The sequence below is a fragment of the Anas platyrhynchos genome, chromosome 2 (genome assembly GCF_047663525.1).
Source record: "Anas platyrhynchos isolate ZD024472 breed Pekin duck chromosome 2, IASCAAS_PekinDuck_T2T, whole genome shotgun sequence".
NCBI classification, from domain to species: Eukaryota; Metazoa; Chordata; class Aves; order Anseriformes; family Anatidae; genus Anas; species Anas platyrhynchos.
Genome location: NC_092588.1, coordinates 46,407,620 through 46,430,443, shown reverse-complemented (window position 1 = coordinate 46,430,443; position 22,824 = coordinate 46,407,620). Strand labels below are relative to the sequence as shown.

At 39.1% G+C, this 22,824-nt stretch overlaps 1 protein-coding gene, 2 long non-coding RNA genes and 1 other non-coding gene across 12 annotated transcripts in view; 1 reads left to right on the top strand and 3 right to left on the bottom strand.

Annotated features, from left to right (window-relative positions):
* UBE2V2 (ubiquitin conjugating enzyme E2 V2) overlaps positions 1-14,509 on the bottom strand; it is a 28,578-nt gene extending 14,069 nt beyond the window's left edge. Inside the window, exon 1 of the mRNA XM_027452104.3 lies at positions 14,367-14,509. Within this exon, the coding sequence (XP_027307905.1) occupies positions 14,367-14,382 (16 nt within the window). The 5' untranslated portion in view covers positions 14,383-14,509. The remainder of the gene's footprint in view (positions 1-14,366) is intronic.
* A 741-nt stretch (positions 14,510-15,250) lies between these two features.
* LOC140001874 (uncharacterized) lies at positions 15,251-21,185 on the bottom strand. 3 transcript variants are annotated; one of them, XR_011807533.1, is made up of 3 exons: positions 20,645-21,185; positions 16,796-17,298; positions 15,251-15,982 (listed from the first exon to the last, which is right to left on the bottom strand). It is a non-coding gene; the product is annotated as an uncharacterized lncRNA (long non-coding RNA). The 3 variants fall into 3 exon arrangements; XR_011807532.1 differs by having other exon boundaries at positions 15,251-16,015; positions 16,796-21,185; XR_011807531.1 differs by having other exon boundaries at positions 16,796-21,185.
* TRNAA-AGC (transfer RNA alanine (anticodon AGC)) lies at positions 16,608-16,680 on the bottom strand. The gene has a single exon. It is a non-coding gene; the product is annotated as a tRNA-Ala (tRNA).
* The window catches only part of LOC140001875 (uncharacterized), a 22,025-nt gene continuing 19,993 nt past the window's right edge, over positions 20,793-22,824 (top strand). For all 7 annotated transcript variants that reach the window (XR_011807540.1, XR_011807537.1, XR_011807535.1 and 4 more), the window contains exon 1: positions 20,793-20,931. This is a non-coding gene — a long non-coding RNA (uncharacterized lncRNA). The remainder of the gene's footprint in view (positions 20,932-22,824) is intronic.

The following is a 22,824-nucleotide window of genomic DNA, read 5'->3' as shown; positions in this document are numbered from 1 at the left end:
GCTAGGGCTAGGGAGCAAAACATCGCTCTGGATTAAAAATAAGACTCAAAATACCTACTTTTACACAACTACACACCTATTGAGATTCAAAACCATTAACGCCCCTCCCAAAAAAGCACATTACAAATTCTTAACTAAAACTGGACCAAGGAGTCACTCAAACACATTCCCTTTCAGAAAGTTATGCAGTCCTACAACATTTGGGTTGGAGATGCCAGAAAGGACTGTATAAAAAATTGTGTAAAATGAAGCCGCTATTTCCTAAGAACATTCCCATATTTAAGACACTTCATTTAATTTTGCAGACTTATTTTAGTCCTTTATTTACACATTCATCATATACGCACAAAATATTTCACCTCATGCAATCTTATATTTAAGATTCAAAAATCAACCCCTTCCCCATATTTCCACCCTGTGCACAGCTTCATTATGGACGTCTACCAGAGCTTTTTTACAACAACAGATTAACAGGTCACTATTCCTGGCTTGCAAAAAAAAAAAAAAAAAAGCCACTAAACTGCTTTTTTTTTTCTTCCTTTCATATATGATTAGTGGCTTGTCCCCCTGGGGTGCAAATTTCTACTGACATCACTACTCAGTATTTTATTAGAAAACCACTGTTGATAGATTTCTTAAAAGTGACCCAGAATACTCTAAAAATGAACACAATGGATTAAAAAAAAGCCACCACCAACCACCTTACCTTTATAATGACAGTCTTAAGAACTACCAGCAAACTGAATTGGAATTAAATGCTACTTCCATTCGTAGTACACTCATGCACCCACACAAGCTATACTCCTTAAAATAAATCTAGGTAGCTGGAAGAACAGGATATACATGTGACATTGAACCCTCTTTCCAGTAAAACAACAGCAAGAACTTCTATTTAGAAAATTAGGTAATGATGGCCTGGATCTTTCTGCTATTAAGCTTGCACCTAATATATAGGAAAAGAATTATTGACTCACTATTTCACATAGGGCACAATCTACATTATATATTAATAGGGCATATGCAACATACAGTTTTGTCTCTAATCCAGACAAAACAGATCATCAAATATTTGTTAAGGACTTTGAAGTACTCCTTGAAGGAAACAGAGTAAGGATCAATATTTCATTTCCAGATTCTGGGCAACAAAACATCCTCTGCTCAAGTCTGCCAACTGTGCAGCTCCTCAGCAACAGCAGCTCCCTTGTTCTTCAGCTAGCAGCTCCCCAGTGCCTCTCCTGGAATAAGGAGCAGCAACTGGAGAGAGAGAGATGCCGCTAGATTTCCACCAGCATGGGACAGCCAGGAATTGCTGTTCCCAGTTCCTCCTGCTGATGGGATCACTACTGTCAAACAGCATGTACCAAGTTTTCCACACAGCTGAAGTAAACGCTGCACTCATCATGCTCATATATACCAATCATTTTAAATTTAACAGAAGCTTATTCATGAAAAAAATCAGGAAAATAAGAAAGGATTCATCAGTATTCTTTAACAGGACCGGTAACTTTTTCTGCAACGATACAGGAGAACTAGCTGAGACATTTTCTGGAGCGACCTGTTCTTGGTTAGTGTGCCAAGACACAGGTCCACAGCTGATAGCACTGGATCACCTGCTGGTACAGATTTAATCAGCACCAAGAAGACACACGGTTGCACTTACATCAAATTTGACAGAGCAGACTGGCTACGCTAAGCCACATTTTTGAAGAATTCACACTGACAGACTCCTTCTCTGGTCATATAAATCTGATTAAACTTAAGTGACCTACGCTGATTTAACTGCCAATACAGGTATGGGCATCCATTGCTTTAAAATGAATTAAAGCTGGTTTACTTCAACAGCTTGGTTTAATATCAGAAAGTATGGAATACATCAACAGTTGTTTACCTTTTTGTGTAATTTCAATTTTAATATTCATGAAATTAAGCAATGCAAGAACGAGTATTTTCTTGATCTCACTGTGCAGCTATTACCTGTACCCGTCTGCAGCTGGAGGTAAATTATGCATTGGTGCTATTCCAGGCCAAACAGAAGTAGTTTGGAGAGCCCAGACTAAAGCAACAAAAGTGATACAAAAAAATAAATACAAAATACTCTAGATTATGGACCTAGCAGGACTTAATGAAGTGGCAAACACAAATCTGAAAAATTAAACCTAGAATATTCCATTACACTCAGTAGTCCCAACTCCTTGCACATGAATCGATTCCTAAGAACAGCCACGTACCAGGCAGGGGTGCAATGATCTACATCTCTTCTCCCTGAAGCTTAAAAAAGGGCATAATCCTAATTTTTCACAGATTGACTCAAAGCCTTAAGCGTGAGGGTTTATGTTGTACCCAAAACTATTTTTACAAGTGTGTACTACAATATCTGTATCAGCAGTTTTCCTTTAAACCCTCCTCAGCTCTTGGCTTCAATCACACCTTGCAGCCAGATCCATACTAGGAGCCTCTTACCACAGCCATATCAGCACACCCCACACCGACAGCACATGCACCGAGCAGCTACACAAACAAACCTTTATGCTGACCCAGGAACGAGCTGTATCAGGGCATTACACATTAACACAGCCAGGATACTGTCAGCGGTGTTATTCTTTCTGAGATAGCTCCGTCAGGAAAATCCTGCAGCATTAACCATTTTGAATGTATGGATTAGCTTATGCACGATGACTTCCAGCTAACAAAAACTGCAACATACATACAGCTTGGTAACAAAAAAAAAAAAAAGAAGAAAAACTCTCAAATACCATTTAACAGATTCAGGCTGGCAGAAAAATAAGTATTTTTTGATGACAAGAAAGAGGGTAAAGATGTCAGCTTTGCAAATTCTGAGTGATAATGTAATTTCTCCTGGTGTATGGAGAAGAAATAAATTCAAAAGAGAAACACGCAGAAAATTACAGGTGCCTTTTAGCCTGAGCAATTCATAAGGAGTCTTGCTCTGGAGAAAATAAAGATAGAAACTGAAATACACTCTACCAACAAAATAAATATATATATATAAACAGAATATACAACAACCATAGCCTTAAGTAGGTCCTGCAATGGATGATGTAAAAACAAAAAAAAAGAGGGAAAGAGGGCTGTGTGTATGTCAAATACTAATATCCTATTTGGGCTACAAAAGACAGTCTCGTGCAAATGCATTTCTGTAAGATGTACTCTTCTCTGAAAAAGCTCTTTTTTAAAAACACGATCTAGGTTTTTGTTTACTAGTTATCCCACTCACATCACGCACTTTTGCCCAGTAAAACATTCTGCGAATGCACAGAGTAACAGTGGCTGACTTACTATTAGGAACCTAATATCAAAAAGTATTACCAGGCTTACTGTAATTACTTTGTAATTATTATCTCAAGTTGATCACAGTAACCTGGCTCCAAAAAAACAGAAGTATTTCTAATAATATGCACGTGAATGGAGTTGGACATGGGAGTTCTGTGGACAGAAGATCTCCATCGCTTCCACGAGTGGAGGAATGCAGCAGTTACTACAATGAAAATTTTCTTTCTCAGTGAAAAGCAACACATTTTCTCCAGGGCCTAAGAAAGCCCCCAGCTGCTGCTGTGGAACTCAGTCTATGAACCAACACACTGATACAACGAACTGAAATGAGAAAAATAATTTCGTTAAATGAGTTTGATATATCTTTTTATTTTTGTTCAATTAAATGTCTGCTTTCTTAGAATTATGGGTACACCCCATTTCTTTGAACTGCCTTCCAACCAAGCTTTGAAACACTTCAAATTCAGAATCCTGTATGCCTGTACTGTTCATAAAGCTACACTTACCATATTTTATTTTTCTCTATTTCCCTTTAGCTAGTATGTCCCAAAGCAATGGAATTCAAACAACAGAATATTCTGCACTAACAATTTGAGTTTTATCAGAAGTACTACATTATCTTAAATTCGGTAACAACACATGGACGATACATACTGATGAGGGTAGTGAATAAGGTACTTAGTGATTCCAGCACGTATGGATGAAGCATCCATATAGTACCAGTATAATGCATTCCACCAGAAGATTCCAGTCATCAATGATTTTGTCCTTTGTCTGCAGGCAAATAGATGACTTCCTATCAACAGTGATGGAATAACAAAAGGACTTATTAAAAGTCACACAATGTAGATGACAAAAACACAACAGATAACACACCAAGTACCTTGTGCATCCAAAATTCATCACAGGCAACCCCCAAAAAACAACAGGGATCCCAACTGCCGCTTCTCCACTGTGCTAATATCTAAAAACACACTTTAATGGGTTACTTTATCAGTGACTCGTCATTACTATCTGCTATTAGAAAGGCTGTAAACGGCCATTTAGATCTGCAGACGCATGAAGACTAACCCATTTGAGCTTACCTGTGGAAAACTTCTAGAAACATGCAGACTAAGAAAAACAAGTCTGATGTAATCAGATAAAAATCCACTTCCGTATAAATTGTAACTCTTCATCCCAGATAAAACAAACAAAAAAAAAAGACTACTAACTTTAGGAATTAATACGAAAAGAGACGTGTAGCAGGTAAGTTTGCACAGCTCAAGTAAGCAGATGTACACTAGCTGACGTGCAGCATAAATGAGCATTTATTTTGTGTGTTCAATGCTTTTCATAATTCAGAGCCACTTTTGCTATAATCCTAAAGATGAGAAAACTGCTGTCTCACAAGCATTTACAGAAATTGTCTGTACCCGGCATAGCTGACGTGTACTGAATGGACTATACAGTTTCGTTACAGGACAAATTAGATGGAGAAAAATATCATGATACATTTGACTATGACTAGATAGGAACTTTGTGACCAGTTAACTTTTTTTTTTTTTTTTTTTTGCATTTTACTGTAACTAAAATCTGAAGAAAATTGAAAATTTGCAAAAACATAGAAGACTTCAAGGAGAAGATACAATTCTAGGAACTACACTGAAGTTGCTTGTATTTTTTTTTTGTGTGTGTGTGTGGTTTTTTTAAAGAGATTAAAGCGTGCATATCATCAGTTGCTTTGGTTTTCCTCCTAATGTAGAGGCTTCATTTGCCATACAAAACTTCACAGCAGGAGACAATAAATGGTCACAGAAGCGTGAAAGCTATAAGCCTTCACCTCAAAATCTTTTGGTCAAAGCTATCTATTTATTTCCCGAATTACATTAGCTACACTATTTATGTATTTACTTATGCAAAATTTTACAATGTTGATGCCTTAGATGTTGATAGTTCAGAACTAAAGTTCAGCTGCACAGGAATTTCCTTTATATATGAATCTAGCTACAGCCACAAATATTCTATATATAGTTTATATTAAAAAGGCAGTTAATGAGAAACCATGTTCATACGGCAGAAGCCTCATTCGTTATAACAAAGCATGTATATCTTGGGTGAGAGGAAAAGGTCTGGAGAGGTGTGGAGGTATTTATATCTTGAGGGTAGGGCACAAACATTAGCGTTTAGAAAAAACAGTAACTTCACTAAAGAAAAAACATAGATGTACAGAAGCAGATTTTTTCACTTCCAGTTTCATTATGCATACTCATAACATTAAGACACTGTTAGTTATCTGCTAATAATAAACACTGAAAGCGATAATTTCTAAATGGTATATGCACGTTGGCCTTTTTTGGTTGGTTGGTTATCTAGCGGTAATTCCAGCTGAGCTGTGTTAAAATTTACATTTAGCAAAACTTTTCAGCTGCAAAATAAAGTAAAACAGGTCTTCAAAGAAAACAGAACTTACTTTATACTTGCACGTTTAGGGGCAGGCAGACTGCTAAGGGAGGAAAGGCTGCAAACAGAAGTATGGGCTTCTGGGTATCAGCTCACACTTTCAAGGCTGAGCCCACCTCACATTTGGTGGTATCCAATTCTCTATTTTACTTTTTATATTATTTACATTCATTTATTCATATTATTTACTTTCATACACATTTTCTCAGCTACACTCACAAAATCCAGAACACACTGTACACCAAGAACAGTGATGGACAGCCTCACAAGAAAGGAGAGGTGGTAATACCAGTTTGCCTTACTGGGCCCAAACTTAATTTCATTGCAAAAGAAGTTGGTTTTAGACATGAAAATCATTAAAAAAAAAAAAAAAGCTTTTAAACTATGAACAATATTAAAGTTTATTTAGTGCTGGGGAACAGAAGGGAAGAAATTAAGTCTTACTTCTATGGGCACTAGTACTTGGGACGTCATAAACATATTTGATTAACAAATACACGTTATAACAGTTTAAACCACAAATTCTTATGCTGGAGTAAGAGATCTTAGTAGATCAGAGCTGCAAAAGCAGCATCAGTTTATTCAACGCGTTTCAGTTGCTGCTGGTTTCACAATAAGAATGATGAGACCTTGAACTTGACTTCTCCAGCACAGTAAATGTTATAAATGCATAAATAAACAACAAAATCCAGTGCAACTTTAGGTTTAATATTTATGGCTTTAAGTATGAGAAATCACTAGCAGAACAAATAGCTCCATTATCAAAGCATCTTCACCTCAGAAACCCTCCCTACTTTCCTCTCCTCCTACCTCTTAGGTAACCAGAAGGAAGCAAACTAACTGCTCCTAAATTTTGAGTTCTGCCTATTCCGTTCAATAATTCATCAGGTTATTTACTGAAGGCTTGTGATGGTCAGTGTCCTCCAGGAAAATATACTATGATGTCTGTTCCTCTCTCCTCTTCTGCTCCCCACAGCCACCCCTCTGCCCTTACTCACCTTTCTCAGAAGGGCAGCAGACAGAGGGAGACAAGGCTGCCATTAACTACCTGATTTGTCGGAGCAACTTCACCCTCTGACCAGTATCTGGGGAGAAGCCATTTCTTACAAATCCCAGTAATTTTTTCCATTTTGCACCATTTCTCCTTAATAAGGTTCACTCCCCACTGAAAACCTCTGTTCCCCATCTCCTGCAGTCCAACCTCAAAATGTGCTCTTCAATCTCCTGATTTTTTATGAGGCAACAAATGTGTCCTAAAGCTGAATGTCATCCGGATCCAAGAGAAACTCCAAGGAGACTCAAATTTGTTAGCAAAGATGGAAGAGTTTGTTTCAGTCTATTTAAGGTGATCATATTAGTATGAAAATGCAAAGATACGGTTGCTGGAATGGAATTACTAATGGTGCTCACATATACACTGTAATGGAGAGGCTTACTCCACCACAGATACGTATCTTATTAGACTATAAAACAGGGCACAAACATGCTCTTAGTGTAAAACTAATAATAAAACACAACCTTGAGTAGCTCTCACAACAGATTTTAAGTAATTAAAATACCTCATCCAAAAAAAAGTTATCACAACAATAGGATGCTAAACTATATTGAAGTTCTAAATGGAAACTAGTATAAGTTGCTTAAAACTCATTAATTTTACAAATGTGCATAGATAATAGTGGTATAAATGATCAGTTCAGAATCTAAATGCAAGCTTTCTGTTATAAGCAAGACCACTGCTAACTGTGAGCTTCATTCCATCAGACACCACACGTCCGCTTGTGCCTAGCCATAAGGAAAAACACACAGGAATGCAACAATTAACTCACAGAAGGAGCTCATCCGTGGCTACAATCCAGGCTTGTTTTGGTGAAAGGTGGAAATGCAGAGGCCGGTTATGATTTAAAATTTAACGCTTTGTAGGCAACTACTGAAGGAAACACAGATGAGATACTAAATGATTCAATGATCTTCCCATGTGTTTCAGGGTATGATATGGTAGATTATGAAAAATGAGACATTGTGATGCTTATCAAATTTAGATTCTTATTGCTATTGCCATTTTATAAAAAACAATGCAAGGCAGGAAGCCAGGAAAGAGGGTTTAGGAACTACACCTGTCACTTCAAAATACACCAGCAATATTAATTCCTATTTAATTAGCCTAAGGGATGACTATTTTATCAAAGAAATCTTTCCAATTTATCTCCTCGGAAACACACAAACACAAAATGTTTAGTACAAAGTAAGCCCACTCTTAAAAACAAAGCTATATAAAGGCACGAAAGGCTAAAAGAAAGGTATAATGGCACATAGGCTCAAGTTTTGAAGCTTTCATTTTAAAACCAATATTATGTTGGCAGAGAGGAAAAAGGGTTTCAAACACATACTTCTAAAGCTATCTTTTAAGGGTAACATGACATTTAAAAAGTTACAGATAAAGGGTCAGAAGCGGGAGAGTAGAGGAACCCAGCAGAGGCCAAAACCTCTTCCCATGAAATGACTTTCACAGGGTCTGCTTTAATAGCAAGAACACAATGTGTGACCCAGATAACAAGAGTGGCATCAAGGATTTAGTTTAGCAAAGCTGTAAAGCTGTCTAAAACGGGTTACAAGTCATTGATTAGCAAACACTTTTTCTAAGGTCCTCACGACATGACTCAGCACCCACCCACAGCCCAAAACAAAGATCTTTTATCTGTGTGACTGTCTGAGCCAGGGGTATTTTTGCAGTTGTTCACCTAAGCAAACACTTAAGGACACAATCGGCAAAAACCATTCACCACATATTTAGTAGCAAGAACTGTCATCAAATTATTTCCCTGTGTTATTTTTGTGATAGTCACGTTTCAGTCTGCCATTTCCCATAAACCGCGTTTCAAAGGTTAAAATCATTTGATCTTTACATGACCACATACTCCACTTCAATGAGCAGGAAAAAAGCATACACTTTTTTCCTTCAAAAAGTTCGAAGTGATATGAATAAAACTGGACACTTCACTAAGGCTATGCTGGCATCCTGAATAAAGCACGCTATTTTGCCATGAACTGTGAAAAATGTTTTTAATTTACTCAAGTGAATTTCAAATTTACCTGACTCATCGGTTATGAACAGCCACAAATGCAATGAAAGTAGGTGATTTTTTTTTTCCTTCATGTAGTTTAAATGTGTAATGCAACTTATCTTCTAGGAAGGGTATCCTGAGTCTGTCTGTATGTTAGAAGCTATTTTCCTGACTTTTTTTTCAGTCTAGTTGAAGCTACTGATCCTGCTGAAATAAAGGATTAATGCAGAGCTCCAAAGTTTTAAGTTTCTGCTGCAGGTTCCGTTTGTTTCCAAACATTAACTACAACTGATTAACAGCCACGTACTTGAGGCACCATATATATTTGCAAAGGCTGTAAAGCAGCAGCTCATCTTATTCAGAACCAGCCTGACAGCTTCACATTCTTAGTTTTTCGTACTGATTTTATTCAAAAATATTGCTTGCATTACATCTCATTAGTGCATTCCAAATGCCAAACATAGCAGCATACAGCAAAACCCTTCTGAGTGCAGCTTAAATCCAGACTATTTTGAATGCTTTCTCAACAGCATCTTCTGGTCTTTACACATCCCGTGCTGAGGCTCCCACAAGCTACTTGAGACAGCAAGGCAACAAAACCTGAGTGACATGAGCAGCTGAAGCTGATCTGGGGCCTGAGATAAAGTTTTGGTCAGGATGAAGTGCAAGCTGTTGTCTAGAAAAAAGCATTCAAGAGTAGTTGGAGAGAGAGGAGGAAGACTGTCAACAAAATGAGGCTGAAGTTTCACAGTGTGTACTTACACTGCTTTTGGACAAAATCTTCCGTAAGGCAAGATGTGCGAAGTAATGAATGTGTATTTGGAACTCAGCTCCACTAACTACTCATAAGATTTGGCAATCTAAAACTCACACAGGAGAAGCCTTCTCATTTGTGCTGGGATTTATAACATGGACAACCTGCCTCCAAATACTGAAAGGCAGATCTTCCTGAAATTGTGTGTACTGCATCTTCAGGCAGGCTAGTATTTTCCAGGACTGTATAGAACAGTTTACTCAATGAGCTTCCATACTGTACCTGATATCATCCCTGAATTTCAAACAAATTGTTCTGTAAATGGCCTGCTTTGTAAACCTCTAAATAAGGCGTTTAGCCTGGGAGCCTACCCTTACATATTGTGGCACAAAGATATAAGTTGAAGCTCTGTAAGACAGAGCTGTAAAATACCAGCAACAAAGACAGGAAAATGTTACAGGCCAAGCTGAGAAGAAAGAGTATCTTGCCTATATATGCCACACAGTCAGAAAAATGGTCTATATATAGTTTAAAAGTAATTTATAAGCAAGATTGTTTTCAACCCAGCTGAAGCACATCTGAATTATTTGTGGCTTGCCATGATGTTTTAAGTAGGCAGAACAATCCCAGTTACAATTCCTCATGCATAGGACAGGATGGAAAAATACCCCCCACTGAGGGCTGCCTCACAGAGTACAGTATTCTACTTCTTTTGTTTTCCCTGATTACTTACAGCTTCAAGAAGCCTGTGCTTAGAGCTAAAATTATAAACGCAAAGAAAAAAGCAACTTACAGGACTGTAAAATTCTAAACAGCTTTTCAATTCACTTCTTGAATGGATTCTAGGTAAGTGATTAACAATGTCACTGGGCATAACATAGAATGGGAGAAGGAGCAAGATATCCTCAAAGGAAAAACATAGAAGGAAGACCATTCTTTATATGCAAAACTAGCCTTGAAAATATTACTTCTCCATCCTACTTATGAATAAACTCCTTCATTATTCCTTTGAAGGGCTCTTAATACCTAGGAGTCTCCAAACAAGGTATGATAATCCACCAATCTCTATCCCGCTAAGCACAGAACAGACAGACATCAGGCTGATCTTTAATGGAGAAGCGATGTAAGACATCGAAGGGAAAGTAGTATGAAATCTTGTCTCACACTACAAAATCTTCTTCAGTGGAGGTTTTTAAGGGAAAAAAAAAAAGCTTTACAAACAAAAAATAATATTAATAAAAAAACACTATCAAATCACCAGAAAAGATGCTGTCAGTTCTCGCTCTACAGCTCAGGTAATCAGACCAAATGGCCCTGAAGACCTTCCCAGGCTGTCATTTTTAATATCAGCTTCATAACAGCTGCAGCCATACACACTTTGAACTGCTTTCACCACCTCTAGATGTTTACAAAGAGAGGTAAACACCAAACCTAAGAAAACAAGGCACTGACATTGAGCACTGTGCCACTCCTATTCAAAGAATCAATCATATGTAAGTTTAAAGAGAAAGCGATCTTCAGGTGGGCAACAGAAGTCACACAAAGTAGCCGACTCATCTGGAGTATTTGGAGAAGCGTGGATTTTGCAGAAACAAACCCCCCCTCGCCAGTGGAGGTTCAGGTTGGAAATGAGGAGACATTTCTTCTCAGAAAGAGCAGTCAGGCATTGGGACGGGTTGCCCAGGGAGGTGGTGGAGTCACCGTCCCTGGGGGTGTTTAAGAAAAGGTTGGATGTGGTGCTTAGGGACATGGTTTAGTGGGTGACATTGGTGGTAGGGGCATGGTTGGGCCAGATGATCTTGGAAGGCTTTTTCCAACCTTAATAGTTCTATTAGTATTTATTTGGGATGTAGCTGTACTCCTTTGAAAGCCATTAAACACACTTTTTTTGTTTTTTTTTTTTTGTTTGTTTGTTTTTTTGAGGTTGCTTGTGACTACATATTAGAAGTAAACTGGGAATCTTATTTACAATTTCTGACTATAGATCATCTGTGTTGTTTTTTTGTGTGTGTTTATTTTTTTTTAAACCTGAGTGCAATTCCAGCAAACCAAAGTGAATTTTAACTAACTTAGCCCTTTTCTAACCCGAGCTATTGAAGTTCTCAGTTGAAGAGGCAGGAGATGAAAGCCTTTAGCAACCAAAAGACAGAGAACAGTATTAGACACTGCAGTGTTGATTTCATCTTGAAATGCAGAAATGTAATTAATTCCTGAATTAATTCCTTTAAATGATGTTCTTTTTCAGTTGCTTTTTCTCAAGTTACATAGGAGGCTTTAAATGCTTTGATAAATTATGTCTTTTAATCTGGAACTATGTTTAATCACATCTTGTGCTCTACATTTTCAGAAACATCATGAGTCTCCAGCTAACACATGTGAAACTGGCAAACTGTATCAACAATAGCTGTTCACTTCTTTAAAAATATGATTTGTTTTTCTCCAGATCTCCATCAGTACCCATACAGCCTACATTCAGCTGCAAGCAGAAGGAGTTGGAATATTAGAAGAATAACCAAAATGCATCTTACAAATGTGTTTCCAGGAAGTGATATATCTGCATGTAAAATTAGTCAATATAGGTCATTTTAAAAAGCAGGTGAGACATGAGACTTATTCCCTAGCTATAGAATGCTGACAGTTCCTGTAGCACACACTGAAGAACAGCTATTTTCAAACTAAATTATTTGCTTTTAAAGGCTTTTTTTTTTTTAATATGATTGTTCAAAGAACTAGTGATCTCATTAAAGGAATATCTGCAATAGAACTGAGACAGTTGACCTTGGAAAGAGTTTTGTTGTTGACATCCTTGAAGCTAGACTTTCATTCCTGGACTTCATGCAACCAAAATTTTCATTTTTCTGAAATAAATAAGGATTAAGTTGAACTTCATAACAAGAGCAAGAACTCACATAGGTAGAGTTAATTCTTATCTTTATAAGAAATCATTCCCTTCTCTCCTCCAAAAATGAGTTTAACGCAGTTTCCAGGTAAGAGGAGCTCTTCTGGCTGAAATCTCAAAGAATTTCTGCCCACTATGTGGAAAGAACAAAACCACCCCACCCCCAACCTATGCATATACCTATAAAGAGCCAACAGCATTTTTCCCACAGGAATAAGCATTTTGCTTTAGAAGCCCTGACTAAGTTTTCCCAGCAGTTCTGTTAATGATTGTCTGCTTCCTTCATTTAATAAAATGACTTAATTTCTTTAACAGTGCTTGCACGTACCACTAACATTTCAGTTTCTTTGGGGCAGATACATGTATAATTCTGTACACTTTTTTTTTATGTGTGGCTATATTTCTAAGATGAAAACAACTGCACTGAATAAGTGTGCATAGAAGCTTTTCAAATACCACTACTTTGAAAGACTGATTAACTTCTATAGCAGTAAAACTATGAAAGTTTTGTTAAAAAATTGTTTGTTATGTAGTCAAATTCTCTGCAGGAAAAAAAAATAGCTTTTCTGATAGACAAATTCTTAGTAATTGATCTTCTACAAGAGCCAGACTCAATGGATTGAGATGGGAAATGGCAACGCTCAAAACACATGGCCTTTTTTAAGGCTTGACTTCCCGTGCAGTACAGGAAGTCTGACACCTGACACAAGCGAAAGTCATTAGAAGTTACTGTACAGTACAATTTATTATTTTTTTTTTTTTTACGCTCAGACACCAGGAAGTATGCCAGTGTATTTTAACAAAATAAAATGCCGTTATCCACAGCCAAGTAAATACTAACCTTTCTCTAATATATCATCCATGCTAACTCAGCTGATCATAGGCAATAACAGACCTTTCTGGACTGCTTTTTCACTGCGCAGTTGTGAGCAAGAGTTGTGCCCAATTTACTGTTATCTTCCCAAACTCCACTCTGTAAATCCCACACCTCCAAAGTCACATTACCAAGGGGAGAAGGCTCTCCTCACAGCATCAGCAGTAAGGTACCAAGACAAATTCCATTCACAAATATTTTTTGTTTTGCTATAGTCTCAGTCACTTGATGACCCAGAGGACTGGGAACAGAAATAAGTGGATGTGGCCAGTGTTCATCTCAGACTAAGCACTGAGACATTCATTCCAATGTGCTGAGTTCTGTCAGTCCCGTTTACATCTTATAAAACCTCAGAAACACAAAAACAGTGGACAAGGCCCTGAAGCCTTCATGATTTTGTATTGGGGAAAGGCCTTATTATTTTAAGTCTCTCATGGTACAAAACTAAGACAGTACATCTGTGCTTCTTAAACCTGAGTGGAGATTCAGGACCTGAAGCAGTGCTCGTTGCCTTTTCCTTTGCTGAACAGATGCCACGCCAGCTACCTGCATGGGATTCACTCTCTCCTGCTGCCAGCTTATGACCTACAGCTCTTTGCCCTTCCGTTTGCCCACACGGCAGACCCAGCTAAAGACAACACGCTGCTCCCCTCACTCCTCACCCCCACCACGCCGCAGCCACCACTCAACCGAGCTGCCTTTCCCCCAGGACACGACCACACCATAAGACCCAGCACCAAACCCCTGCCACAAACCTTTCTCCTCCGGTGTTTTTAGCAAGCTACCGCCACCCCTCCTCCCCTACACACCCCACTGCCACCCCGGGCAGCCCCCCGGCGCCAGGCCGGCCTCTCCCGCCTGCAGCGTGTGAGGGGAGAGGCGCAGCCAGGCCGGGCGCTCCCACAGCTTCCCCTTTCCCCCGTCAGCAAGCCCGCGGCCGCCATCTCGCCCCTCCTCCCTCCCTGCCTCCCCGCCCGGCAGAGGAGCCCCCCCGGTGCCTGTGAGGCCGCCCGGGCCGCGCCTCGCCTCGCCCCCCTCACCGACCTGTGGAGCCAGCCATCTTGTCCGAGCCCCCCCCCAGCACCCGGCCGGGCCTGCACGCCGCGCGCGCGTCACTTCCGCCTCGCGCACCCCCCCCACCCCTCCCTCCCCTCCTGTCACTTCCCGCGCGGCCCGGAGGGGGGCGGGGCCACGGGGAAGGGGCGGGGCCACGCGGGCTGAGGGGGGATATGTGGGGGGGGGGGGGGGTGTCCTGCAGCAGGTGGAGGGCACAGCGTGACTGACAAGTGTGTGACGTAAATTATTAAATAAATTGTTTTCTACACAGTTTAGGTTTTTAAAGCACAGATCCTGCAGCCAGCCAGCCCCCTTGCTGCAAAGCGCAGCCTCCAGAGTTGGTCCCCAAACCTCCATAATGGTCCCCAAGCTCCAGCCCGTCGCTGGGGGATGGCCTTTTCAGGTGATATTTGGAATAAAATCTTGAGAGAAGATAAATGAGGAATAATTCTTCTCCCTTTCTCAGATTACACTACACCCAGGCATTCGATAACTGTATCATACATCTCTACTGCAAACATTGTTTTTCACAGAATGAATAATTAACTCGTGTAACTCGGTTAAGCACAATATGATATAGGCTTTTGACCTCTGAGAGTGGCAATAATAATACTAATAAAACACACCGAATTACCTTGTTTTTCTTTGCACATAATATATCTATGAAACTACTGACTCAAAAAGTCCAGATAGAGCCAGAGGAGTCATTGCTCTGGAATGGACACTGGGCTCTGGAAACTACTTGCACCATCATCTGGTAATTTCCTCCCACAGGTACTGCTTTTGGGAGCTTGGACCCTTATTTTTGTCAGCCCAGTAAATTCTTCACAAGACAGTGTATCTAAAAAGAAGACATTCAATGCTACATGGGATAAGAAAAAGCTCTTTTATTCATATCGCAGTACATTCACAAGCCATAACAGATACCAGCGCTCCTCTATAGGGAGCTGCACATAAATATAATGAGCACTCATTAGTCCAGAGTTTACAGTCAGAAGCCGTAGCTCTGCAAGTGACTGCAGACTGCACCTGCCCCACTGAATTCTCTCATTTCATCTGCACAAACTTGCATCTGATTAGCTGAGAAGAGCAACATTACTCATCCTCTTTAAAAGCAGAGGAAGCATCAAGTATTATGCAGTAATAGGAACACAGAAAACACAGAAGCAATAATTTAAAAAATACATAGATAACCAGTACAGAATCTTATTCTAAGCAAACAGACATTTAAATCATTACCTGACCGTAGAGAGGGCTCCTGAAGGCTACAATGCTCTTCTAAAAAGTGGACTTCATTTTAACTGCAATTACCTGGCAGTCTTACAGTTGCATCTTTTCTCCCCTGTATGTGGCAAATATCGCAAAAATATGCAAATTCACTTTCTATTTCATCCATCCACAGGTTAACTTTCATATCATGTCATAGGAGGATCTCTTGCACATCCATGCAGCACACTACTTCCCCCTTCATTAACTTGAGACCCAATTCATAATTTTTGTTTCCTGATTTCCATTCATTTTAGGATGCATACTTCCAAGATCCCGATTGTACAAATTCTCTGTATTTATAGGAAAGTTTCACTGTTTCTTCATGCTGCCTCAAGCTGGAATTGCAAGCAGTTAAATACCTGAATGAGCTAGTAAGAAAATCAAATCAGAATAAAAAATTATCTCACAACAACTTAAAATGTGTAAGCATAGTTGTACAAAGAAAATTTCCATGGTATTTCACAGATGTGAAGCTTCACAAGCTACAATCTTGTTATGAGAAATAATATATAGAATATTCTAGCCCATTTCTTCTAATAAATAGCTTACACAACAACAACAAAAATTAGTAATCCTCACAGGGCAAATACAGTATGTGTTTCATCATACACTAAACTGCATTACGAAAAATAATAATAATAATAATAAAATTATAAACTACATAATGCAATCATAAACCAAAGTTTTAATTTATTTTTCTCTGTAATTTATTCGTGTTGTTCATTACTGTATTGAAATGTCAATAAGCTTTGTTATTTTATGTAAGGAATATTTTTCCTCCTGTACATAAAAGAAAAAACTTATCATTTGGAAAAGCAAAAATAAAATACTGAAAATATGTGAATCTTTTTAGATTATAATTCAGTCTTTTTTTTTCTACACTTAGTTTTTCTTGTATAATGGTATGAATAGGACATATTTTTAAGTACTGCACAAAGAATAAATACCAAAAACATTCCCTGGAGAATGCGGGCATCGATCCCGCTACCTCTCGCATGCTAAGCGAGCGCTCTACCATTTGAGCTAATTCCCCATCTGAAAAAAAAACTTTGAAACATAGGCTTGTGCACTCCAGACTTGCTGATAACAACACAACCATTCCTGATTACAAATTCACTGTGTCTTGCTGAGTCATTCTTTCTACTCACCAGCAGCTGACAGCAACTCACAGCTGGAATCATGCAGTGTATATTCCAGCATGTATGCTACCAGAATAATCTTAATTAATTTCTGTTATAACACAAGTCTTTGTTATTCAGCTGGTTTCATATAGGATGGTCTCCAAAATATTGACCTATATAAGGAAAAAATAAAAAAAGGTGTTATTATAAAAAACTTGTATTGAATAACTGTTCCAAATTCAACACGAAAACCCAAGTTCTTTCCAATTTTGAAGGTGTACACATGAAAAATATGGTCCAGGAAACGTTTAATAAGTGAAAAATATTACATAGCTGACTGAAATGGTTTTATAATCTAAACGTATACACATATATTTATCTAAGGAAGCACGAATAAATAAGGGAGCAGGCTGGATGGTGGTATTTTGGTAGCGCCCTAAGCGGTCCCTTTTCTAACGGGCCGTACAGCTTACAAACCAGGCAGGGTTGCCCTGCTCCTGCCACCTTCGTTTCCACTCCTCCGGCATCCTCTGTAAGGAAAAGACACGGAACGTAACGATTTAAATGGGAAAAAGGAAAAAATACATATATGTAAATATAAGACCATCTTTGCTCCGGTGGTCAGGAAGCTGAGAAATTCAGACTTGGGCCGCGAGGCGGCAGCAGGGGCGAGGCGGCCTCCCTCAGGGCCTGGCCCCGCTTCCTCAGCAGCTTGTTCCCCTTCCACACACACCGTCCTCGGTGCCCCCCAGCCTCCCTGCCTTTCTCCTTTTCTCCTGGGCTTTCTCCTTTTCCACTCCCTCCCCCGAGGCCAGCAGGTGACACGAAACCTAAAGCTGGGATGAGGGAGTCAGTCATCAGTCAGGAGACCAAAGGAAGAGGCGCCTTGAGCTTGAGCTCAACCGTGACGTGTTGCTGTTCTGTAACAAATTCCACGTGAATATTATTCATCGACACGGGTTTTAGAGTTTAACCAAACCCAGGCTGCCTTCCACTTTACACTTCCCTGTTGTCTGAACAATAGAATTCTCCCAAGTATCTCTGAAATATAAGCCTGCTACTGTACCTGAAACGATGCACTCAACAAGAATTGACATTCTGGTTCTCTGCAGGGCGAGAAGAATTCACAACTTTTCCCTAGTTTTACATGGTAGTTACTGTACTTTTGAGCTCTTCTCTGTAGGTAATAGGTATTCCTGCATGTACACCTAAATTGTACAGCACATTAGCCACCATAAGGTGACACCCTGTTACTAACAACTTCCATTTTTCCACTTACAGAGGCAAGGAGATCATTCTTGCGCTGCATTAGTGCTACACCAGACAATGAATTTTAGCTAAGTTAAGCCGTGTTTCTCACTCCACAGAATATGACAACAGAGCAGAAGGCATTACTCACCCATCAAGCCGAAGTCTAGCTAAGGGAAAAACAAATCAGATGGTGAATAAATGTAAGATTGCTACCCGACTGGTTTCTAGCTGGCCTGCCTGGTTTTCATGTTGCCTTACTGGCTTTTGATGACAACAAATGGGCTGGCTTATGTACATTAGCACTAACATGACGGATTGCTTGGATTGCAATTCAGTTGTTTCTGGAGCTGGATTCTCAGACAAGTGGCAACACAAAGCTGGAATAATTGAAAGCAACTCGCTCTCTTTATTCTGTACAGCAGTTATTTGCATGGTGCTTGAAAGGCTTTAGTGTTGATCTGCTACAGATTTCATGATTGTGCCAGCCACAAGAAAACGGCATGTGGAACAAAGAATCATGGTATTTGGAAAGGATGTAGTTAGCTGTCAGCTCTCTAATACTATGAACAGTTCTAGTGAGAATAGGAATTAGAAATAAAGCTGTTGTGAAATTGTGAAATTAACTGTTTTTAAATTTAAGCTGTGTTACATGCATTTTTTAAAAATACTAAAACTAGTTCTGACAGAGTTAAATACCATTCTTATTTTTTGTTTTTGTTTTCATTTGTTTGTTGGGGGGGACGGATGGACGGGGGGGCAGGGGTTATGAATGTTTGTGCGTCATTTCTGAATGTTTTTTGGATGTTTTAAGATTAACAATCGCGTTAAATTGATGTATCTGTAGCTCTTGTGAAGTAAAGAGATATCTTTTCAATATAAATAATTCATTTTCCTATGCCAGCTGCTATAACATACAAAGAAGATTCAGCACATTTTCTGCACTCAAAACACTAGAGGGAAAACAGAATAGCTTTTGCTATCTCAACAACTCCTCTTTCTTATGAACGTTAATTAAACTAATTAATCAACTACTGTGAACACAAAACTTGAGTAGGCCATTGGAAGGCACCAAATCAGACATCTGTGAAAAAAGTGAAGTCTGGATAGTTACAAGAAAAACTAGAAAAGCTGCATCTGTATTTCTCACCTGCAGAAGCTTTCTTACAGAAAGCACTTCACTGGTAGTAGCAACTGTGATATAAAATCCCGCAGAAGTAAGACATATGTTTTTCATGTGACCTTATTTATGCAAATTCAGTCACCTTTAGGACTCCCATCTGGGCCTAGGAGTACCTTAATCATCTGTAGGAATTTAGAGTGAGGTAGCTAACCAATGTTAATTATTCCAAGGTAAAGGTCAATCACCTTTAGTAGTGATGACAAAGATCATAGTTCGACCAGACATTCCTGAGTAACCAGAAGATTGGTTTTATGTTTTTCTCCATTACCTTAGAACAACAACATAACTTGTATTTATCTTTATCTTTTGAAAAGATGAACCTTTCATGACATAAAGTTCTTTAGAGATGAAGATTAGAGATTCTTTAGGTACAATCAATTCAAATGCTGCTATAGTCTTAATTGACTGGTTAACAATTCAAAGCCTGCATTGATCCTGTATAAGTGGTACTATATACCATTAACATTATTTCAGAACCTTTTATTTGAGAAGTATTGAAGTAGCTGAAATTTTACTAACAATATTTAGCCAAAGGAGGACTCCTGAGCAACAGAAAGGCGTGAGCTTTTGTCATCAGAAAACTATCTTGGCTTTTGCCTGAAGAAAATTTTGAGTTTCTTGTTTCTCCCTCATTTTTTTTTAGAAAAAAAAAATATTTAGCAATATGCAAAGACAGTAAAGTTACAAATGCACAACAGATGGGCTACTGCCAAAATTTTCAGAGACTCCAAGGAACTGAGACAGATGGGAGCAAGCTGGAGCAGCAAAAGCTACATAATTTGAGCAGCTGTGCTGGAAGGAGAGATCAACGGTGGGTTTTCCCATCCTCGTGAAAAATGGCCTTTGCTTGCTAGCAGTTAACCTGATGTCTGGTGTTGACACTTGAGAGATCAACATTTTTCTTCTGTAGAACAGGGCAAGTTTTTACAGTTTACAAACCAGCCCTATGTTTTATAGTCTCTTTAAGAAGGAAAAAAAATATGAAAATAACAGGGAAAGATATATTGTATATCCAAGTAATTTAAAAAGTCACGCTCCCAAGTGCCATCAACTACCAGGAATGTGTTTATGACATAACAATTCCATCCTCCGTAAACATGGATTGATATACATATTTTTAAATTACTTTTTCTAACCTTCACCTTCACTGCAATGCCTTAAAAATGCATGGACGTAAATCTAATTATGAATTTACATGTTTAAAAATTTACAAAAAGGTATTTTTGCTTTTTTAAAGGTCTATACACTTGGCTGCAATTTTTGCTACTTTGGCCATCACACGTGAGAAACCTAGGGCAAAACCTGCTCTTGCCAACACTGCATTCCCCATCCCTGAAAGATCCAGTAGGCAGCTGTAATGTTGGGCTGCTTGGGAGGGAAGATGAGGGCTGGATGCCATGAAATGCCCTCACCGTACAGGCGAGGCTGTACTTTTGGAGACTTACCGACTGGCCCAGCGATAACATCAGGAGCTAGGGTGTGCCTGAGGTATGGTGTCCCTCTGTGCGTGTGATGGTGAACCTCTCCTCCCAGCTGTTTCATCACCTCACATGAAGAAGAAAAAAAAAAAAAAAAAGGAATTGGGGTGTTGGAGGGAAGAGTTATGCCGGTGGGGTGCTGTAACAGAAGGTTCCAGCACCGGGTGGAGCTCTGTCAGCTTCTGAGGGCGGGAGGAGGAGAGCCCTCCGGTGTGGGTTTGGTGTCTGCCTGAGCAGCCCTCGAAGGAGAGGAGGTTTGTGTGCAGTCTTTTCTGTAGTCTTTTCCTCGTAGAAAACTGTAGGTTTCATAGTGTGGTGTTTCTGGGGTTAGGGCATGCTGTCTCTGAGGAGGGGGTGCAGGGAGGTGCCCTCAGTTGGCAGTGTTAGTGGGGTGGCCCTGGGGGTTCTTCTGTGGTGCTGCCATGGCTTGGGCTCCAGCTTCCAACACCTTGCACCCATTTTGTATCATGTTAGTTTAATAGCTGTTGTTTCCTTTCTCTTCTGATGCTGCTCAGCTGAAGTTTGCTCAGTGTATTGTTATTATGATGTCCTGAGCAGAAATCATAAAAGTTGGTGTGTATTGTATCCTTTCACTAAATTCTGCTGTGTGTTTGTGTGGTGAGGCACATGCAGGATGTTTATTTCATGCGAGAATGTGGCAAAAAGAGAAGTAAGCTGTGAATAATGGTGACTTTTTAACTGGAATTTGAGAGATGTGATTTTATGATGTTACAGAAGTGCAGTATGTGAGATGTGTTAAAATCATATAATTAAAGTCTAGCCCCCCATTTTTTCTTTGGAGAAGAGATAAACCAGCTTTGTAGGTGGGGAAATACTACCTGAAGATGTATTTTCTGCTGTGCTTCTGTTTAAACTGAACACAAAGAGGAGCTGCGGTAGGTCACTGTCTGTGTGTGAAGGATGGAAACAAGCTCAGGGATATTTCTGCTGCTTGAAAATCTTACTGAAGGCTGAGCACCAATGCCCCTGTTCCAGCACAGACTAGTCCTCTGTCTGCAGTAGTACCAGTAAAGACAGCTAAGTCCAACTGATACTAAACAGATTTTATAAAGCAGAGTAATTTTTTTTCTTTTAATTACAAAAGCCATATTTTTTCTATTTAATCAGAAATACATCTGATATTTGTATTAGAAGTAGTAAACTGGGCTCTTTGTGGTGCTCAGTTGATCTTTCCAAATTTAAAGCAGAAATCAGAAGTGTTAAAATACACATTGGATGGAAGCTATTTCAAAAAACATTTACCTAAATTTCAGAATAAATTTCTGGTCAAGAGAAAATAGAGGGAAAAACAGGAAAAGAAATGATGTGATTGATGAGCAGGGCAAGGGTGTGCTTTGAAAGGTAAAACCTCATTCTTCAAAATGTTGAAAACTGTATATAAACAAGGAAAATGAGATCGTAAATTCTCATCCAATGTAAAAATGTCAGTGGAAAAATAGTTTAAAAAAAAAATTGATTTTTTTTTTCTTAAGGTTGTCAGGCAGAAATATAGAAAGCCTGTCAAAGAAATAGACAAGGTGTAAAAGCAAGCATTCTGGGAGAGGAAGAAAGGGGCAAGGCAGAAGGAAATAGACTACATTCTTGTATTCTTGTTCATTATAAAGCCTAGGGCCTATTGGTGCAGGGAATGTGGTGGAGGGAGTGTCTCAGGTTCAAGTAGTAGAAGAGGTTAAAGAATATATTATTTTCTTTAAAATATATGTATTAAAGAAAATTGCCAGAACCGGTGTGTGCAGTTGAGTTGTAAGCCTGAGCCTGTGTGGGCTTCCCTTAACTAAGCTGTGTAGCTGTGCTTTACCATTCAGAAGCAGGCATAATGTAACCAAGTTCCTGCCTGGGCTGCATGGACACAGGGATAATAGTAAGACAAGTAGAAAGGTACTGTTTGTTTGCTTACAATATAGGTATTTTTAAGTCTTAGTTGACTTTTACTCAGAAAGAATACTAACTAAAAAAAAAAAAGGGGGGGGGGTAAATCTGTAAGGTTTACTGGGCTTTTTTTTTTTTCTTTAATCCCTTTGAAATAGTTAATAAAATGCCGAGAGCTACATATTCCTGTCTGTTAGAGAATCATGTTATTTTGTTAGAGATTTTAGATCATCTATTTTTGTCAATCATATGGCGAG